At 38.5% G+C, this 21359-nt stretch overlaps 1 protein-coding gene across 2 annotated transcripts; it reads left to right on the top strand.

Moving 5' to 3' along the window:
* Positions 1-9134: 9134 nt before the first annotated feature.
* ppm1nb (protein phosphatase, Mg2+/Mn2+ dependent, 1Nb (putative)) lies at positions 9135-21300 on the top strand. 2 transcript variants are annotated; one of them, XM_065286830.1, is made up of 6 exons: positions 9135-9860; positions 12841-13412; positions 18579-18696; positions 18865-18979; positions 20060-20123; positions 20554-21300. In XM_065286830.1, exons 1-6 carry the CDS (start codon positions 9449-9451, stop codon positions 20578-20580), a joined length of 1308 nt encoding a protein of 435 aa, XP_065142902.1. In that variant the 5' UTR covers positions 9135-9448; the 3' UTR covers positions 20581-21300. The 2 variants fall into 2 exon arrangements, with proteins under 2 accessions (XP_065142902.1, XP_065142903.1); XM_065286831.1 differs by having other exon boundaries at positions 20060-20133.
* The last annotated feature ends 59 nt before the right edge of the window (positions 21301-21359 follow it).

Genomic DNA, 21359 nt, shown 5'->3' with positions numbered 1-21359 from the left:
ATCAGAGGTTTTCAGGCCAATCACAATTTACAGATTAGCTGGCCAATCAGGGACACAGAGTTTTTTAAATCGATGAGTTTTATACAAAATCCATGTGTTTCAGAAAGAGAGGAATATCTGGAGCTGCAAAAATGTACGGTATGTGGAAAATAATGTGGTTTAATGAAATAGGTGCACTTTAATGTTATTTTTCGCAGAATGTTCTTGTGTGATTTAACGTAGAAAACTGCTAATTCCTCCTTAAAAAAACTTGAGCTGTTTTGTTTTTACCGAATGGCTTGTGTACAATTTACGCATTAACCTCTCGCTCTTCAAACCTACACATACAGTACATACACTACCTCACATATATATATATGTCAGTCAATTAAAAGAAAGCCCTGGAAGGAACCAAGATGTTATTTTATTTTTTCTTCAAATATTATAAATTACCATGCAGTCTAAAGCATTAATAATGCTACTGTCAAAAACATTTGAGGTGCTCAAAGGATTTTGTTTCTCTTTTCCTGTCACTAAGCTGCAGTAAAGCTCATCACACCACTGATCTACTGGCCTTTCTTCAACGTAATGCCCAGCCAATGTCTGCCCAGCGACCACTGACCACTTCTGTTTAATTTACCTGTATTTCATTTTTTATGTTTTAATTCCCATAAAATGTTAAATGATAGTATCTAATATATAGTATATCCTCTATAGAATCAGCTATGTTTGGCTCTCTCTCAAGGTTTTTTTTGAAAGGATTTTTTTTCCTAAAAAAAAAGTTTCCTAGTTTTTCAACACCTTGGGAGTCAGCTGACATTGGCTTTACTTCAAACTGTCTTCTGTACATGACTTTACTACTCCACTCGCTACGGTTTAATAGTAGCTGTTGTCCTTTGACGTTCCCCAGTTTTTAATGCGTTTTCTCCGTTTTTTATTAATGTAAAGCTGCTTTGAAACAATTAAAAAAGTGCTATATAAATAAAATTGAATTGAATAGATGCAAAAGCCTCTAAACGCCACCTCTGTCAAAAACAAGATAATGATATTAATAGGGCTGGGCGATTCGTCCCCATAAAAAAATCTGAGATTTTTTTATAAAAAACTCGATTTACGATTCGATTAGATTTTTTTTCCCCAACCCCATTTAAAACAAAATAACTGCAAACTGTATATATTTTTTAAATATATATTTATTTTATTTAATTAAAATGCATCAACAAAAAATTGGGAAGGAATGAAGATTTGGCAAATGCAAAATATGTACTGCACTATACTGCAGAGGGGGAGAAAAAAATCTTTAAAAAAATCGATTTTTTTTTAAATATGAATCGATTTGACCTACCAACTCGATTTTAAAATCAAATCGATTTTTTTCCCAGCCCTAGATATTAACCGAATGCTCTTAACACGTATTATATGTTCATCAAATACTTTCATTTAAAATCTGCTTTATCTTGGCCTCAGTCCTTTTCAGAATTACTGGTTTGTTGGCAGAATCCATTCAAAGGCACATTTCACAAGACTTTTTAATGATCTAAAATAATTTTTTGGTGTCCCCACGTGTTACGGTCCGTCACCTTAATTATAGGGGTTAAGGACACGCAACATAAAAGGACAACAAAAGTAATCCAAATTAATCGTTTATTAAATTATACTCACAACAAAGTCAAACAAAAACGAGACGGGAAGTCCTTAAACATAACCAAAACGGAACAAAACCTAAATAAGCAAACCCGGACTCCCCGCTCCAAACTAACATAACAAACAGAAACTGAACAAGGAAGACATGTGGCCGTGCCAACGGCCTGCGGCTAGCGGAGACCAACAGATCCGCCTCCTCCACCTTTATAGCCTCGTATACCCAGCCCAGCCAATAAGAAACTAAAGAGAACAAATGAAAAAAAGAATTAATCACAAGAATTATTTAAGACTCTGGGCGGAGTGACACACACACATAACACCCCCACCCCCAGATGGTGAATGGTGAGCCCAAAAAAAAACTCCACCATTCACCATGTAACAGCACGCGACAACGCATCTGCCAATACATTATTTTTACCGGCAACATGTTTTATCTCCAAATTAAATGCCTGGACAAACAAAGCCCACCTCATTAGTCGCTGATTGGAATTGCGCATTTGATGGATAAAAGTAAGAGGATTGTGGTCTGTATAAACAGTAACCGGACGTGAGGAAGAACCAATGTAAACCTCAAAATTATTAAGTGCCAAAATTAGCGCAAGCGCCTCCTTCTCGATCGTTGAATACGACTTTTGGTACTTGTGAAACTTTTTAGAAAAAAAACAAACAGGATGCTCGACACCATCAGGCCCATCCTGCAACAAAACTGCACCTGCCCCTGCATCACTAGCATCAATTGCTAGTCTAAAAGCACGATCGTACCTAGGTGCCACTAGGACAGGTGCGTGCATCAGGAGGGTTTTGAGAGACTCAAAGGCATACTGGCACTCTGGTGTCCACTTGAACACCAATTTAGGACTCAGCAGGTCCGTAAGTGGGGTTGCCACTGAAGAGAAATTTACACAAAAACTGCGGTAGTATCCCGCCATTCCCAGGAACCGTTGCAGTTCACGGCGAGTAGAAGGAACTGGGAATGACATGATTGCTTCAATCTTGGCATTTACTGGCTTTACCACGCCACCACCTACAATTTTCCCCAGATAAACTACTGTCGCTTTGGCAAAATCACACTTAGCCAGATTAACCGTTAGGTTTGCTTCAGCTAACCTTTGAAAGACCTGTGTTAACTGATTAATGTGTTCGTCCCACGTTGCGGAATGGACTACTATATCATCCAGATACGCCTCGCAGCCCGGCACCCCCCCCAAGACACGGTTAACTAACCGCTGAAACGTAGCTGGTGCATTCCGAACCCCAAATGGCATGACCGTGTACTGTAAAAATGCATCAGGAGTAACGAACGCAGCAATTTCCTTGGCACGCGAAGTTAAAGGCACCTGCCAATAGCCTTTGAGAAGATCTAATTTTGTCACAAAAGCTGCTGACCCCACACTGTCAACACAGTCCTCCATACGTGGAAGAGGATGACAATCAGGCTTAGTGACTTTGTTAACCTTCCTAAAGTCTGTACAGAAACGGTCAGATCCATCAGATTTAATAGCAAGAAGGCAGGGCGAGCTCCAGGAACTATTACTACGTTCTGCTATACCATGCAAAAGCATGTAATCAACCTGATTTTGGAGACGTTGACGTTTTTCAGGGTTAACACGATATGGGTGCTGTTTAATCGGTGCACTGTCCCCAACATCAATGTCATGCTGCAGTACGTGTGTTTGGGATGGCACATCTGAAAACAATGAAACATAGCAATTAATTAAATTTACTATGTCCATACGCTGTGAACTAGGGAGATGCAACAAACAAGTGTTAAGATTAGAAAGCATCTCGGAATTTTTCAATCGCCCCTGAGCTGCAGCCAGAAATGAGTCTTCAATACCGTCACCCATTTCAGGATCAGATATCGACTTGCACTCCTCCGTATCGGTTTCAGCTTTCGATGTCACTGCAGAATGATCAGTTACCTGTAAAACACTAGACAGAGGTAAACACACAGCTTGAGGACATTTGGCACCGGATAAAGGCAGAACTGTAGCTGATTCTCTAGAAGTAGATTTGTCAGACTGCTCACGATCATAATATGGTTTAATCATATTAACATGGCACAGTCTACTACGACGGGCATGGCCAGGAGTAGCTACAATATAATCCCTGTCACTGACCTTTTTTTCTATAACATAAGGGCCACTGTAACGTGCCTGAAGGCTGGAACCAGGGATGGGCAAAAACACCAATACCTTATCCCCTGGTTTAAATTGTCTAGCCTTAGCTTTTTTGTCAAACCACTTTTTCATTTTAGATTGAGCACCAATCAGGTTCTTTGTAGCCAACTCACAAGCCCTATGTAACTTGTAACGAAACGAGCTAACGTAATCAAGCAGATTTTTTGATTTTGTGTCATCCAACCAATTCTCATGCAGTAACTTTAAGGGGCCCCGTACACTATGAGCAAACACCAAGTCTGCCGGGCTAAACCCAGTAGACTCCTGTTCAACTTCCCGAGCTGCAAACAACAATAAATGTACACCATCATCCCACTCCTTCTCAAATTCAAGGCAATAGGCACGGAGCATTGCTTTAAGCGTCTGGTGGAATCTCTCCAGTGCCCCCTGACTTTCCGGATGATAAGCGCTTGAAAAGGAGTGTGTGATGTTCAGCTGCTCAGTCACCTGTGCAAAAACCCGGGACATAAAATTTGTACCCTGGTCCGTTTGAATTACCTTAGGAAGTCCAAATAAGGAGAAAAACTTAACGAGTGCTTTTACAACTACGGGCGCCGTGATTTTACGCAGGGGTATTGCTTCAGGAAAGCGTGTTGAAGCACACATAATAGTCAATAAGAACTGGTTACCCGACTTTGTGCGTGGTAATGGACCCACACAGTCGACTATAACATGATCAAACGGTGCCTTCACCGCCGGAATAGGATATAAAGGGTATGGAGGGATTGGTGGGTTTGACTTTCCAGAAATTTGACATGTGTGACATGTTTTACAATATGACCTCACATCCTGTTTTAACCCTGGCCAAAAAAATTGACGTAAGATTCGATTGTACGTTTTATTAACACCTAAGTGCCCAGCTAATGGATTGTCATGTGCCATCTTAAGTATCTCACCACGAAACTTACTTGGCACAACAATCTGTGTGACAATGCTCCAGTCATCTTGTGTAGAAGCGTGTGGTGGCATCCACTTACGTAGCAGTATATCGTTTTTCAGAAAATAGCCAGAAGCAATATCTAAGAGTTCATCTTCAGAAACAACTAGCTCAAATAAAGCAGTAAGTGATTGATCACCTCTTTGTTCAGAAATTAGCTTTTCCCTAGACAGGTTCTCCACACCAGCACTCTCAATCGGCTTCTTAGGCAGTAACACCACATGGACAGACTTGTGAGTAGCACCTTCTTGTGAATCTGTGGGATCATAAACCGTAGTTAAAGGGTCATGTGCAATCGATGGATGATGTTCGATAGCCCCACTTTTAGGAGACAACTTAATCTCCATATCAGGATTCATCATGAAGCTACCCTCTAAACCATCATTTTCTTGAGCATTAACTTTGGCCATCGCACGCGTAACGGCACACACAGGAAACACCGTTGGATATTTTTTTTGAAATTCATCAGGAACTTCAGAGACAAGGGGCACAGTAGTAACCTCAGGATTCACTAGAATTTTACCCCCAGCTAAATCATTTCCTAAGAGAAAGTCCACCCCTTTTATAGGAAAAGCAGCACATATGGCTACTGCAACTGGACCAGACACAAGGTCAGAATTGAGCTGAACAGAGTGCACGGGCAAATTAACAAACTTCATTCCAAAACCCTGCACCAGCTCATTACAATTTAAGGAAGTTCCATTGGAGAAAGGCAACACATTTTGTAAAATAATTGACCTAGAAGCAGCAGTGTCCCGAAGAATCGTGACCGGAACCTTTTCATCACCACCAGGCAATGAAACTGTACCCTTCATAATGAAAGGAGAGTAAATGTCCAAGTCCACACATTCAGAATGTAAAGTGTCTGACCCTAAAGGTGTCTTAACTAACGCCACAGCTTTTGATTTCTTTTTATTCAGTAAAAAACAGCTGTTAATTAAATGGCCACGTTTTTTACAGTAAGCGCACACAGGCCTTACCTTAGACATACTGTCTCTAAAATTAGCATGTCCACCTGAATTTACATATGCGACAGAGCTGCTGTGCGGCAAGGATAAAGGGGGCTTTTCAAAGCTCTCTTTGTGAATTAGAACATACTCGTCCGCCAATACTGCAGCCGCAGACACATTGGTGACTTTTTGTTCATTAAGGTATGTTGCAATTTTGTCCGGTAGACAATTTTTAAATTCCTCCATAAGCACTACATCACGAAGCTGCTCAAAATCCTTTACATCTTGTGCAGAACACCAACGATCAAAAAGCGCTATTTTCTCCCGGCCAAACTCAACATAACTTTGGCCGTCGGTTTTTTTATAGCGCCGAAATTTCTGCCTATAAGCCTCAGGAACTAATTCATAAGACCTTAGGACTGCAGATTTCACCTGATTATAATTTAAGCTTGCCTCAGGTGAAAGAGAAGCATATGCCTCCTGGGCTTTACCCGTAAAAACACACTGCAGAAGAAGAGGCCAAATGTCTGCTGGCCATTTTAAGGTCGTTGCCACTCGTTCAAATAGCACAAAATATTTATCCACATCCCTTTCAGAAAAAGGTGGAATCAAGCGAATGCACTTATTAACATCAAAATCTGTTTCTGCCATAACATCACTACTCAATTGTCTCGTTCTTGAACGAAACGATTCACGTCTCCCTGTCTCTTCTATTTCAAATTTTCGTAGCTCAAAATCATGCTGGAGCTCTTTTTCTTTAAGGTCTAAACGCCGCATTTCCAGTTCTAGCTCTAACTTACGCACCTCTAACTCGGGACGAGCAGAAACCGAGCTAACGGGAGGGAGGATTTTCTTTTCAGCTAGAGCATTATGCAACTGATGCCTAATAGCGTGTTTTTTCCCTTGCTTAGAGACAGTAATTTTAAAATGAGACGCAATAGAGAACAGATTATTCTTAGTGCATAATTCAAATTTCTCAATGCTCGGATGAGCCACAAAATCCTCCAAATCAAAATCCATAATTAGACCGACGAACTCGCTATCAAAACTCCAGCAAATAGAAGCCAAAAATCACGTCAATGCCTAACAGTACCATAAACAAATTACGCCTGCTTTATTCATTCACAAAAATAGGAAATGCACTGTAAAGTGACAACTCACGAGAAAAAAAATGCGCAGCACTAATCAGGAGCAAACCAATGTATCCCACTTACTGTGTCTACCTGCCAAAAGCTCACCTATCTATCAATAATCCTAGTCTTCACGCAGGCTCGCGGCGGGTTTTTATGCACTGCAAACCAGTAGGTTTGTGAGGCTATCTACAATAGACAACCACCCAAGATCCTACGGACGTGCTCCCGAGATAACCGCTTTCGCAGTTAACACCAACCGCTTGCCCGCGACACTATAAAAAAAATAAACAGATGAAACCCAAGGGGTAACATCTCTTCAACCTAACAAGGGAAACAAAGGCCGCTACCATAAAAATGCTGTGCATCCAACAAACACTTCACTTACCTGCATTTCACAAATGAATAGACGACCAAAGCATGTCCAAAAATAGAAAAACACGTAAAAAAAAACCAATGCGAAACAACCGTGACCAAAACTTCGCATACTTCCGCTTGTAATACGTCACCAAGTTAAACAGGGGATTCCCTGGAAAACCCCTCTCGGCAGTTACGGCAGTATCCTTGCGGCCTTTTAGAAACGCAAAAACACACAAGAACAAAAGTAGCAAAAGTGATACAGAAATACATTTAACTCATTGAAGAGAAAAAAACTCTTAATTATATACAGCTATGAACGGATGAAATTATTTAATACGATAGTTGCAAACGAGTCAGCTCGTAAATAAACCGCATAACAATGACTCAAATCACGAAATTAACCATAATTTAATTTCAACTTTTATTCGGCTTCGACGAGCCCCCATTTATGTTACGGTCCGTCACCTTAATTATAGGGGTTAAGGACACGCAACATAAAAGGACAACAAAAGTAATCCAAATTAATCGTTTATTAAATTATACTCACAACAAAGTCAAACAAAAACGAGACGGGAAGTCCTTAAACATAACCAAAACGGAACAAAACCTAAATAAGCAAACCCGGACTCCCCGCTCCAAACTAACATAACAAACAGAAACTGAACAAGGAAGACATGTGGCCGTGCCAACGGCCTGCGGCTAGCGGAGACCAACAGATCCGCCTCCTCCACCTTTATAGCCTCGTATACCCAGCCCAGCCAATAAGAAACTAAAGAGAACAAATGAAAAAAAGAATTAATCACAAGAATTATTTAAGACTCTGGGCGGAGTGACACACACACATAACACCACGTATGTGAGGTTTTAGCTCAAAATACCAAATAAATAATTTATTATAGCATGTTAAAATAGCCACTTTGTAGGTGTGAGCAAAAATGTGCCTGTGTCCTTTAAAATGCAAATGATCTCTGCACTGATTGGCAGTGCTGTAGTTGGATAGTGCAGATTAAGGGGCGGTATTATCCCCTTCTGACATTACAAGGGGAGCTCAATTTCAATGACCTACTTTTGCACATGCATGCAGAGAATGGTTTACCAAAACTTCTGGGTTACTGGGTTGTTATTTTTTTCACATTTTCTAGGTTGATTAAAGCACTGGCAACCCAATTATAGCACTTAAACATGGAAAAATCTGATTTTCATGATATGTCCCCTTTAAGAGTCTGATTAAAAATTTTTGTTTACAAGAAAACATGTCAGATGCATTTAGAGGGTTTTGCATCTGAGCTCATTTATTATGAGGCATTTTTGGATTATTATACACACAAGATTAGATTCAGAGACAAAAATAGTAAGGTTATGTAATGTTGTGTTTATGAATGCATGCTTGATTTACATAATCCACAAATCTTTCTGAGTCAACCATTGTTAAAGTCTCCCATGTTCATATTTAAATATGTGATTAATGAATTCAGCTCAGGGCGAATCATGTTCCTGCAAATGAAATTTAAAATACTGCCTTATTTAAAATAACAGAGTGCTACTGTAATGTGTGCTCTCTCTTACACACACACACCAAGCAACTATTAAAATAATCTGTGCATGTTAGGTAATCCACAATTATTAAATGTTCAGATGCACAGATGATTAACAGAGAGAGTTCAAGAGAAGCCAAGGAGAGAGAGAGAGAGAGAGAGAGAGAGAGAGAGAGAGAGAGAGAGAGAGAGAGAGAGAGAGAGAGAGAGAGAGAGAGAGAGAGAGAGAGAGAGAGAGAGAGGCATTGAAAAACGTGTGAAAGGGAGAAAGCCACTCAGCTAGGATTGCATGTCGGTGTGTACAACAAGAGGGAGGACACAAAGACGTGATTGGTGCACAGAAATAGCTAAACCAATCAGATTGATGACAGGAAAATATCAGCTCAGATGGAGAAAAAGGCGTAGAGAGAGAGGGGGAGTGAGATAGAAAGAGAGAGAGAGATCACTGATATGAGGAGATAGGAGACAAAAGTGGCTCGAATTGAAAAGAACAACAATGATAGATCAGATCTCAGTGGACTTCACAACAATGGCCAGACTGACAGAGAAGAAAATCAACTGTTCTGAATTGGATCATTTAAGAATGCTCGAAGGTGCAGAATCAGCCTCCAGGGATACAATGCTGTGAAGGCCCCGATCACCAAGGCTGCACACAGCCAAATCAAAGCCAGTGAGCTACAGCACAGGGTGAAAGCCGTGCCGGTATTCACACAATCGGAAACAAAAAGACATCATGAGAACATCCAGGAAAGGTAGCGTGGAAATGCCTGCTTTCGTTCGGCAGCTGGTGAAGGAGACCGAAAAAAGGGTCACCTCGTTTTTTAAAGGAGGACGGGGGGGAGGTACAGGGGAGCTGGCCGAAGGAGAGGAGGTGGGAGAGGAGGAAGGGGTCATCCCTAGCCCCTACCTGGACAGACCGGTTATGGATAAGCATATGCAGGAGGGATGTGCCTCCTGGGGACTTACCTATGCCCTGGCAAGCATGCAGGGTTGGAGAGCCCACATGGAGGATTTTCATAACTGCTTCCCTCAACTGGGGGGTGAACTTTCCCATTGGGGCTTTTTCGCCGTGTATGATGGGCACGCTGGCAGCATGGTGGCCCAACACTGCTCTCGAAATCTGCTGGAGCACATCCTAGGAACAGGTAAGAGATGTTTTGTCAAGGTGATAAACAGTAAATGCATATCAGGTAGATATTCGGTCAGTTGTTTCAGAACATGCCAGCATGGCGGAAATATGGACTGGATGGCTTTCAGAGAGACGGAAATCATAATTACAGTGTATTACATCATCACATCACATGGGAGAAACAGGCTGTTGAGCTCTTTATATCAAGGGATTCATTTGTAGACACACATCATCCAAGACCATAGCAACACTATTAATTCAGTTGTGATCTGACAAGTTATTTGTAGTGTTGTCACATTTCTAATTGTCGATAGGAAAAGCGATTAGAAGTCACATAAAGGGTGGTTTTTACAAGTGCAGCATCTGGGAAATTGTGTTTCTCCCAACTGTAACTTATAAATATACATACATATAATGTATATTAGTTCCTATACAAGCTTTTAGTGCTATTTAGCACTTTTTTTTTTGAGTGTATGCTGGATTGTTTCACCTCATGGTTGGGTCAAATATGGATATTTTAGGTTTATTTAAAACAGTTGGGTTTGTCCATATTTTACCCAAACATAAAAACAAAAAATGCCAGTGGTGGCCGGTGACTTCTTTTTTGAGGGCGCTCAATGCGAATTTCATCACAACATTCAATTCAATTCAATTTTATTTATATAGCGCTTTTCACAATTGGTAATTGTTTCAAAGCAGCTTTACATTAATATAAGCAGTGAAAAGCACAGAAAATTGACAGATAGCACAACATAATACACAATAGCATAAGCAGCTAAATTTGCTGCAGTTATGAATCAACATTATAAGCGAGCGTATCACTAATGTAACATATAGAAGAGGGTGCCAAGTTAAGCCCAAGAAGGCTGCCTCCCCAGGTTGAAAAAACCCCTAGGAGAAAAAAAAACCCAGACTTTTTAGCAAGGGAAATAAAAAAAGTCCTAGGAGAAAAACCCTTGGGAGATAAATGTATATATATATATATATATATATATATATATATATATATATATATATATATATATATATTAGGGTTGTGACAATTAATCGGGCAAATGCGCATTTTCTCAATGAATGAATTTGAATGAATTACGGTGAAATGCAGGCACATCCAAAAGCCAGGGGGCGCTCTCGCTTAGAAACACCATTTGTGCCACAGAAGAAGTAGTATACCAAACACTATTCCAGGAAATGTCTAAAGGAATATTTATATCGCTGTTCTTCAGATTGTTTCAGGTATTTTCATGATAATAAAGAATATTTTAAATGATTGTGTTTGACGAGTGTTGCTTTTTTAAATGCACGTTATAAACGAGTAAAACTTGTAGTGATTTTAGATTGATAAGGACTTCCTACTGATCACGGAGCCGTAATACATGCACAAGCTGTGCATGAAACACTGAATCGGAGCCTTACGATTCAGAATCGATTTCAGACAGGTCTTTTTAATGGGAGCGCGATGCATCGATGCACATCCCTAATATATATATATATATATATATATATATATATATATATATATATATATATACACACACATGTAAACGGATAAGAGATTAAGCGAATTGTGCCAGTGGTCGTTGGTCAGGCACCAGCTGGGTATCACGTTGAAGGACGGCCAGTAGATCAGAGGTGTGCCCGACTTCACATTTACCGGAACTGGGCCTGTTTGTCTCATTGTCCTCGAGGTCGACGACGAGACAGGGAGAGAGAAACTAAATCCTATTAGCGTAGGGGCCGTTCACATGTAATGCAAGTGTCACACAGTGATGTGGTTGAAATCAGCTTGGTTCCAGACAGGCTAACTATTGCGGCATAAGTATGTAACCCACAGTTGAGGATATAGCTAATTGGGGGCCCAATGCGAAGGTATCTATGGTAACTATGGGTCCCCATCCAATCTTTAAAAGAAAATGAAACATGTCGACCCATTTGACTGAGGCCAGAAGCACCACTGTCGTCGTTAATGCAGGTTCAGTGGCAAACGGGTCTGTATGGCATATTATTCACAAGACCACAATAAAGCGCCAAAATTGCAACCCGACCATACGTACCAACCCGTTTGACTTAGGCCAGAGGCCCCACTGTCGTCGTTATGTATGTAGCCCGTCATGTGTGTGGTTCGTAATTTCAAAATATGAGTGATCCTATGTGCATCATGTGTCTTATCAAAATAAGTGTCTGCTGCACACGCGTCTAAAGGGTTTATGATAAAAGAGATGCTCGCGTTTGCCAGATACTCCCATAATCTCATGCGTAATCAGAGTTTACTGTTCAGGGGGTGTCTTGCGTGTCTTGCTTTGTGAAATTGAGCGTCTCTTTTATCATAAATGGTTTTGACGCGTGTGCAGCAGGCACTTAATTTGACAAAACACATGATGCTCATGGTTCACATGACGCAACAAACACATATTTTGAAAACACAACCGACACACATGACACTCCGAACACCTATTTTGAATTTGCGCCCCTCGGATGGGCAGTCACGAGCCCAGCATTGGGTCAAAAAGGGACAAACCCAACCATTGGGATAAATTAACCCAGAAAATGTTTATATTTGACCCAACAATGGGTTAAAACAACCCAGCATAGATTCAATAACAACCCAGCAGGCTTTTTAAGAATGTACAAATATAAACTTTAACCAAAGAAGTCACCAAGGGTCATACCAAAAGGCCTAATTACATTTGTCCCGATTTTGCCAACTGAGAGATGTTTCTATTTCAACATCATTTTGTTGACCCTGGGATGACATTTTAACCAACCAGTCAGATTTGAGGAAAATAAGTATAGTTAAACCTTGGTTTGATGCATTTACTACTACATTGATATTCCCCTATCATTGCTTTGGTTAGGGTTTGGGGTAGCCTATGTAGAACATCTTGTTCCAGGGTAAAGAAACTCTCTTACTTGGCATAATCAGGTCGAGCATCTACTTACACAGCAGACTAAATAGTGTTGGTTTATTTAGCTGAATAAGTCCTATTCTTTCTCAGGCAAGATCCGAGCAGAAGAAGACATAGAAAGGGTCACTGAGGGCATCAAGGAGGGTTTTTTCCTCATGGACAAGCACCTTCATGCCATGGCCTGCCGCGAGGGTTGGGAACGAGGAGGTACCACTGTGGTCGCCACAGCTATCACGCCACACCACATCTACTTTGTTAACTGCGGGGACTCTCGGGCTGTCTTGTGCCGCGCGGGACGGGTGGTGTTCTCAACAGAGGACCACAAGCCCTTCAGCCCTGGAGAGAGAGAGAGAATAGAGAACGCAGGTGGATCGGTCACTTTACAACGTGTGAACGGCTCGCTGGCTGTCTCTCGAGCTTTGGGAGATTTCAGTTACAAGACAGCGGAGTGGCGGCCTGTCACCGAACAGATGGTATCGCCTGAACCAGAAGTGACTGCTGTGGAGCGTTCGCCGGCAGATGAGTTTCTGGTTCTGGCTTGTGATGGTGTATGGGACACTGTTACTAATGAAGAGCTGTGTGCCTTTGTACACAGTCGACTGCGTGTCTGCACAGACCTTAGAGAGGTCTGTTCTCAGGTCATTGACCTTTGCCTTTATAAGGTATGTATGGAAGACTATAAGAGTCAATTAGGCTAAATAAAAATGTATCCTATTAATTATTGTAAATTATTAATTGGTTGACATTATTTTAATTTTTTGCTCCAAAAAAATATATATTTCTATTAAAATATCTATCCCTACTGAAATAAGCTGGTTTAAGGTGGTAGTAGCTGGTCCTTTATAGCCAGGAAAAGCTGGTGGGTCGCTGGTGGGTAAGGTGGTCTTCCAGCCTAATGGTTTAAGCAAACAAAAGTTCAACAAAATATGAAAACTCTCTTATAAGTTACTCACTCTCATACCATCCCAGATGTATATGACTCCCTTTCTTTAGTTGAGCTCAAATAATTTTATTAAAAAATGCCATTATGTGATCTTTTTATATTGGGAAACATGACAAAGCTCTAAAGCACAAACTACATTTATCATTAAACAATCGAGAACCAGTGAGAACCACCTTTGAGCCTATTCCTGTTACTATGGATATGTAGCTATATCTAGCTATAGCTCAAATTATGAATTGTTTTTGTCACAGATGTATGATTTTGTTTCAGAAGACTTTTATTAACCCCTTGGAGTCCTTCGGATTACTTTAATGATAAATGTTTTTTGCTTTTTGGGGCTTTACCATGTTGGACCTCATTGCATGGCATTTTAATGTAAATAAGTGAACTTTATTTTGGCAAACTATTCCTTTAACCACTATTTTTTCTAACTTTAGTCTTTCTGAGACCCAATATATATATTTTTTGGTAACGCTTTAGATTACAGCCCGGAAAGTACTGGGTAAGTACAGCGAATTTACAGCGTATGTTTCTGTAATTATAGTTTACTTATGAAGTACGTACGTGTAATTATAAGGGAACAATTTATAATATTTGGGGAATAAAGGGGTAACAACCAGGAAAAATACAAATAATACTAACAAATAAAAACTGCGCAAGTACAGCAAATTTATAGCATACATTTCAGTAATTATAATGTACTTATAAAGTACATACATGTATTTTTAAGGGAACAATTTATAATTTTTTGGACCAAAGGGGTAACAAGTGCCACTTTAATTTACAGCCCACAGATGTTGTATTTACTCTTTAACTACGTGAAACAAGGGGGTAACAAGTGCCACTTTAATTTATAGCCCGCAGATTCTGTACTTACTCTGTAACTACGTGAAACAAGGGGGTAAATAATTTTGACTTAGACTGTAACAACACAAAACAGTAACTACAGAAAATACACTCTTAGAAAGGATGTGTTAATTTTTTACACATCTTTGTGTGTTAAGTTTTTAACACATTATGTGTAATTTCAACACATTATATATCATTTTGTGTTGATTTTGTGTTAAAATATAACACAAGTTGTGTTAAAATATAACACAAGTTGTGTTAAAATATAACTGTCACGATCGGGAACAGGAATCAGGACACATACGCAGGGTTCACATAAAAGGATAACATTTAATATAAATAACATAGAAAACAAACACGGGAACCAAACAACGGGCATAATAAATAAACAGGAACAGACAGGATGGAGACAAATGGCGACAATGATCCGGCAAGTGAGTATAGCACAAACAGGGGTATAAATACAGACAGACTAACAATGCACAGGTGTGATGAGGCAGGTAATTAATCAATGAATAGTCCAGGTGATTGTAATCGGGACAGACACAAAACATGACACGGATTTAACCGTGACATTAACACAAGTTGTGTTAAAATTAACACAAAATGTGTTGTTTCCATAATAACACATAGATGGGTGGATTTTGGGACAACGCATTTAGTGTGTCGTCCCAGAATCAACACTAATGTGTTGTTTTTAACACATTTGTTCTAAGAGTGTAGTTCTAGTTTTGCTTGCTTTGTTTTCACCAAAGTTGCCTTGCCTATTTTTAATTTTGCTTGATGACCCAACAAATTCCTGTACTCTTTTTCTTTCTTAAGGTAAGTAACCTTTATTGAAAATTCTAAATAAATTGTATCGTACTAATAAATAGCATAAACACATTAACTGAATTTTAAGTTTTGTTTAGTAATCTAAAATACTTACTGCATATATTATTTGTATTTTTCCTGGTTGTTACCCCTTTGTTCCCCAAATATTTTAAATTGTTCCCTTATAATTACACGTACGTACTTCATAAGTATACTATAATTACAGAAACATACGCTGTAAATTCGCTGTACTTACGCAGTACTTTACTGCATATATTATTTGTATTTTTCCTGGTTGTTACCCCTTTGTTCCCCAAATATTATAAATTGTTCCCTTATAATTACACGTACGTACTTCATAAGTAAACTATAATTACAGAAACATACGCTGTAAATTCGCTGTACTTACGTAGTACTTTCCGGGCTGTAATCTAAAGCGTTACCTATTTTTTCCTTTTTCATTATTCTGTACTGTGCAATTGTGTCACAATATGGAATATGCAAATATACATTCACTGAATTAATTAGTTAAAGGAAAACACCACAGTTTTTTAATATTTACTATGTTCTTACCTCAACTTAGACAAATTAATAAATACCTATCTTTATTCAATGCGTGCACTTAATCTTTGTACAGCGCGTCATGCATGTGTTAGCATTTAGCTTAGCCCCATCAGGGAGCTACACTGCGACCAAAATGGTCGCATATGCGACCTTTTGAACTGCCGTTGCGACCCTAATTTTTAATGGGTCGCAAATGTGCTACCTAATGTTTTAGACAATATTCTATGATTTACTATGAGCATTTATTAAAACAGAAATGTGGATTTTAAGAATACGTTTTATAACATGCTCTGAGCCATCAACACGTTGGCTTCATTTTGCGTGAAAGCACGTCGTGTCTCTCCCTATCAGTGTGCGTTTGCGTGCTCAGCTGTTTCTCAATGAATTAGGTGCGACGCGACGCAAGCGCAGTGTCTTCCATGTTTCTGAACTTGAGCAGAGTCTTTCTTCACTGAGGACGCGGGACCCGTATGGTTCCGGGTTTATATTTTAAATGGTCAGTCGGGTCCGATTAGGACCTAGTTTAATTACTTTGGGTCCCAAGTCTGATTAATGTTGTGTTTATAACCTGAGTCGATCGGAAAACGGCCATGCGCGCTACCGCGCTAAAGCTCGAGTGCAGATTCAGCGTGCCTTCGGTTTCTATGGCGTTGGTTCTTTTTACGACCACGCGCTGCATTTGCTTTCTCACATTTTTTTAATGATCTTATTATTAATAAACCATATCTTTTCTAAAACCATATCCATATTAAGTTTGGACAGAGATTGTAGCAAAAAGCAATGCTAATGTCAAGCCCATTGCACTGAACGAGCAAAGCAATGTAAAGTCTGTCACCGGGACAGCAAGTAGACTTATAAATCTGAAATAATGAGTGGATTAAGCTTTTTAAATCGGCAAGAGAGAAATAGAAAGATAGAGCAGAAGCAGTAAAAGTGCCTACCTAATAGAAATTATAACCATTATAACATCAGTCATAACATCAGTCACATTTATAATCTATAGACCTGCACTGTCTATTAATATACTATACATAGTATTGTATTATATTGAGTTTGATAAAAGGGGTCTAATTGCTTCATATATCAGTGCAAAAACAGTAAGTGTTTTCGTGGTGCTTTGACAAACAGTGTCAGCTTTGTTAATGGCAAAGAAAGTTTGGGGTGGTTAGATTGATGAAATATAATGTGAAATTAATATTAATTTTCAATGAATCAAAGTATTGTGTTGTGTCACACATTATTAGTTCTACGTCACATGTATAGTAGACCATTATTTGTCAGGGGGTAATAATTGCCCTTTTCACCGGCTACCACCACCAAGTACATTTCAGATCTGTGGGAAACACTGCAACGTTTAAGAAAACAAGGCGGCATGTGGTTTAAAAGATGGCAAGTAAAATAAAAAGCATATCTGTATGCAATACAGTTTCATTATTGTTCATTATTATCCAGAGCGCCTTAATATAACTTGAAAAAAATATGTGCGACCAAATCATATTTTGCGCCAGTAACTGAAAAAGTTGGTAGCGCAAGTGCCACCAGTGGAAAAGGTTAGTGTAGTTCCCTGCCCATTCATTCCTAAGGATCCAAACAGGGATGAATTTAGAAGCCACCAAACACTTCCATGTTTTCCCTATTTAAAGACTGTTACATGAGTAGTTAGACGAGAAAGTATGGTGGCACAAATAGGGAAAACATGGAAGTGTTTGGTGGCTTTTAAATTCATCCCTGTTTGGATCCTATGGAATGAATGGGGCTAGGCTAAATGCTAACACATTCATGATGCGCTGTTTAAAGATTAAGTGCATGCATTGAAAAAAGATAGGTATGTATTAATTCGTCTAAACTGAGGTAAGAACATAGTAAGATATTGAAAAACTGTGGCGTTTTCCTTTAAAACTTCTGTATTTCATTGCTCAGTGTGGTAAATGTGAGATAAAGACTGGTTAATGATCTCTCTTTAATTATGCATAACAGTAGGATTGAGTTTCACATTGATTGATACATGCTTAAAGATATCTGAATAGATATGTATATTTAAACACTGCAAGATGATAGCACTAAACATTTTCTGTGTAAATGTGTATGAAATGAGTCCATGAGTCTAAGCTCAAACACAGCTTCACAGTAGACAATTTTATCTTTTCAGAACCGACAATAACCCAGACTTTAGCCTGGCTTTTATATTACATAAGTGAAACACTGGCTGTCCTTTCGAGATGAATGTGTGCTGACCTGAAAATGTCAACATCTTTCTCTGCACATTAAGCCTGCTCTTTATTTTGTCAGGATTGCACTTTTGACCATCATCTCAAAGTGAGGCTGTATTCAGCTGCTAAGCTGCAAACGGATAAACTACTTTTAGCCCTGGTGTGAAGGGATTACAACTATCTGCATTGAATCATGTCATGTAGGGACAAATAGCCAACAGTATCGTTCAGAAATAAAGAATTAGTTCTGCGTTAGCACCGCCAGTTTTAATCATCAACCTGAGGAAATTGTTATTTTAACAAAAATTATAACATCACATTACCGCCTGCATGCTCCATCTATATCAAATCTATTCAATTTAGTGATAAGATAAAGTACAATTTATATTCATTCTTGTTTTACTTTACATGGGCGATACAATAACCTATCTTGCCCTATTTGCTAACAGGGGAGCCTTGATAACATCAGCATCATTCTGGTTTGTTTCCCTGGCGCCCCCCAGCTGTCACCAGAGGCATTACATCAGGAAGCTGAGCTGGAGGACTTTCTAGAGTCCAAAGTAGCTGGTAAACCATCTGATTGAATATCTCTCGATTCATTTCATTACATATAAGCACAATATAATGTCAGAAATGGCAAGTCACTCAGTGCTAAAATACTTTGACATGCATGACGTTTGAAAGCAGCCTGCTTGGGAATTTAATTGATTCTTATCATATATGTTTCTTTGGCAGAGATATTTGAAGAGTTGAGTGCAAGAGGTGATGAGCCTGATCTCCTGACAGTTTTGACAGTTCTGGCATCAACAGTAATACCAGGACTACCACCAGGGGGTGGACTTCAGAGCAAGTGAGTGCATGCATTGGTGTGTTATCTTACCAGTGTGTACAGTAGGGTAGAGAGAACCGTGGCAAAAGTAACTTGGGACGAAAGTAACAAAACGATTTTCTCCCAGCCCTGATAACATTTGCATCCCAAACTCTTTAACACACAAACTCTTGAAAGACCTGACAAATCTTGCGGTATTTACTCACCGGTTTTCGCGTGTAGATCCAGAAATGTGTTTCCAACCATGATAAGTAAATTTCAAAGTCGATCATTTTTTCTTATAACGCGTTGTTTTTCGTTTCATGTGTTACCGTACTATACTGATCAATCTACAGGTTATTTAGTGCTCAATACATCCTGAAGTTTGACTTTCTGAAGTTTGACTTCTCAGAGTTTTTCAAAATAAAAGTAAATCGAGTTTAAATGTGAAGAGATCCTGTCGTGACAAAAGTATGTTGAAAATCTATATTATTTTATTTTAATTTGATTTAATTTCATTTTCAAACATATTCTCAACAATTTAAGTTTGTACTGTTGGTTGCTTTTGAAACATTTGATAAAACTGAAATTTAAAATAAAAATTTAATTTCATTATTTTTACAAAGAAAATGACAAAAAAAAGTTTGCAGTTACATAGTCATGTATATTTAATAAAAACGAAATCTTACAAAAGTAACAATTCACTACTCATGTTTAAAGTGTCGTTTTAAATTTTTTCAAAATTCCAGCTGGTATTGATAGACCACACGTGTGAGTTACTGACCACAAAAAAAATATATCTCTGTCTAAAACATTAGCTTTTAAAATTAAGTTGTTCTGAAAAATGGTACTTTCACCCCTGCTCTCCCATATCTTACTATTCCTGCAATTGCTTAGGTTTATAATATTTGTAGGGTTTCACACCGACAAACACTCAATCCAAACATAACGGTTTAAAACATGTGTGATTTACATGTTTGATTGACACATCATCAATCTATTACTTCATTTTTTACACTGTACAAACAAAAAATTTATGTGAGTGTGATGACTGTCAAAAGATGTGTAACTCATATTTAACACCACTAACCTGCATTTATTGTCATTTTTTAACATTTGCAGAAGAAACTGTATCATTTCAGCCTATTATCAACAGAAAGAAGCGCGACGATCTAGATTAGCACAGGTAAGATTCTGTGAGTTGCTGAACTTTTTATACTTCAAAATTTCCTCAATTTTAATTTCATATAGTGCTATAATGGCTGCCACACTGGTTTATATCAGTCTTTTGTATGTATAATTTCAGAAATTTAAGAACAGAACAGTTTTACTATACAATAGTTTGTTGACCTTTATTTTACTGTCAATTGTGCTTGGTGCTACTTTAAGTGTACTGTAATGTGTCAGCTGTTTCATGTCTCTGTATACCAGAGGGAATCAGCATTATAAGGCTAAACATGCTGATTTTGTATGACAGTGCATGAAACACAAAACACTTACAACACAACACTAGTCTTGCAGACACCAACAATTCCATAGTACTAATGCATATGTCAATACACTGTAAAAGTAAAGTATAAGCATTCCTAACATCAATTACTTTTGTTCATTTTCAGGAGCTCAGTCCTTCAGATGCCAATTAAATCACTTTTATAAACACAAGTAAGGAGTTTGGAGATTAAATCCTGTTATCAGGTTTCTTTGTTTTGAAGTCATTAACAATGTAAAAGATAAAAAATTTTGGACAGCAAAGAACAAAAATATGTTTTTTATTTATTTTTTTCCTTTTTTTTTTGTATGTTTCCTAAATGACAAAACTTACAAAAAGAAATGCTGTGCCATAACCTAGGACAATAATGACTTTATATATCTTTGACTCTTTAGATTGTGATACGTATTTTCCTTACCAGATGTATTAAATCAATCTTAAAAATCAAAGTAACTCAGGAAATGTGTTAAAACAAAAAGGAATAAGGTGTTTACATTTTTACAAACGAATAGGCTATCACAATATGACTGGCTTTGAGGAAGAGTAAATAACTGCTTAGGACTTTAACAAATTTAGCTAAAAACAAAAACTTTTGAGTATACATTCCCACAATATGGAGTGCAACTTTTCCTATTCTTTAAATGTTGTTTCCTGTAATACGCTTTTTGCATGGTCTGTACTGTGTTGCCTTACTGACCTCTTGGAAATGATGCCAATAGCCTATATAAGCAGTATTAATATTTCCTAATGACTATAATGAACTGATGCTTTGCTGTATGATGTTGTGTAATCTTTGTGCACATTTTACAGATATTGTACTGTACAGTGCTATCATAAAGGTCAAATGTTGAGTAATAATGATAATAAACAGATCGGCTCATTTATAAGGTTTCTGTTTATTTGAATGCCTGCCTTGCAACATAAACAGACAGA

The sequence above is a fragment of the Paramisgurnus dabryanus genome, chromosome 18, assembly GCF_030506205.2.
Source record: "Paramisgurnus dabryanus chromosome 18, PD_genome_1.1, whole genome shotgun sequence".
Classification (NCBI taxonomy): domain Eukaryota; kingdom Metazoa; phylum Chordata; class Actinopteri; order Cypriniformes; family Cobitidae; genus Paramisgurnus; species Paramisgurnus dabryanus.
Note: the sequence above shows the minus strand (reverse complement) of the source record. Positions and strands in the feature narration are given on the sequence as shown.

Excerpts from the sequence above, each read along its gene's own strand:
- ppm1nb (XM_065286830.1), top strand. The coding sequence starts at position 9,449 with ATGAGAACATCCAGGAAAGGTAGCGTGGAAATGCCTGCTTTCGTTCGG. Across the intron at positions 18,697-18,864 it reads TCTAGAGTCCAAAGTAGCTG|AGATATTTGAAGAGTTGAGT; the intron begins GTAAACCATCTG and ends TTTCTTTGGCAG. Across the intron at positions 20,124-20,553 it reads GACGATCTAGATTAGCACAG|GAGCTCAGTCCTTCAGATGC; the intron begins GTAAGATTCTGT and ends GTTCATTTTCAG.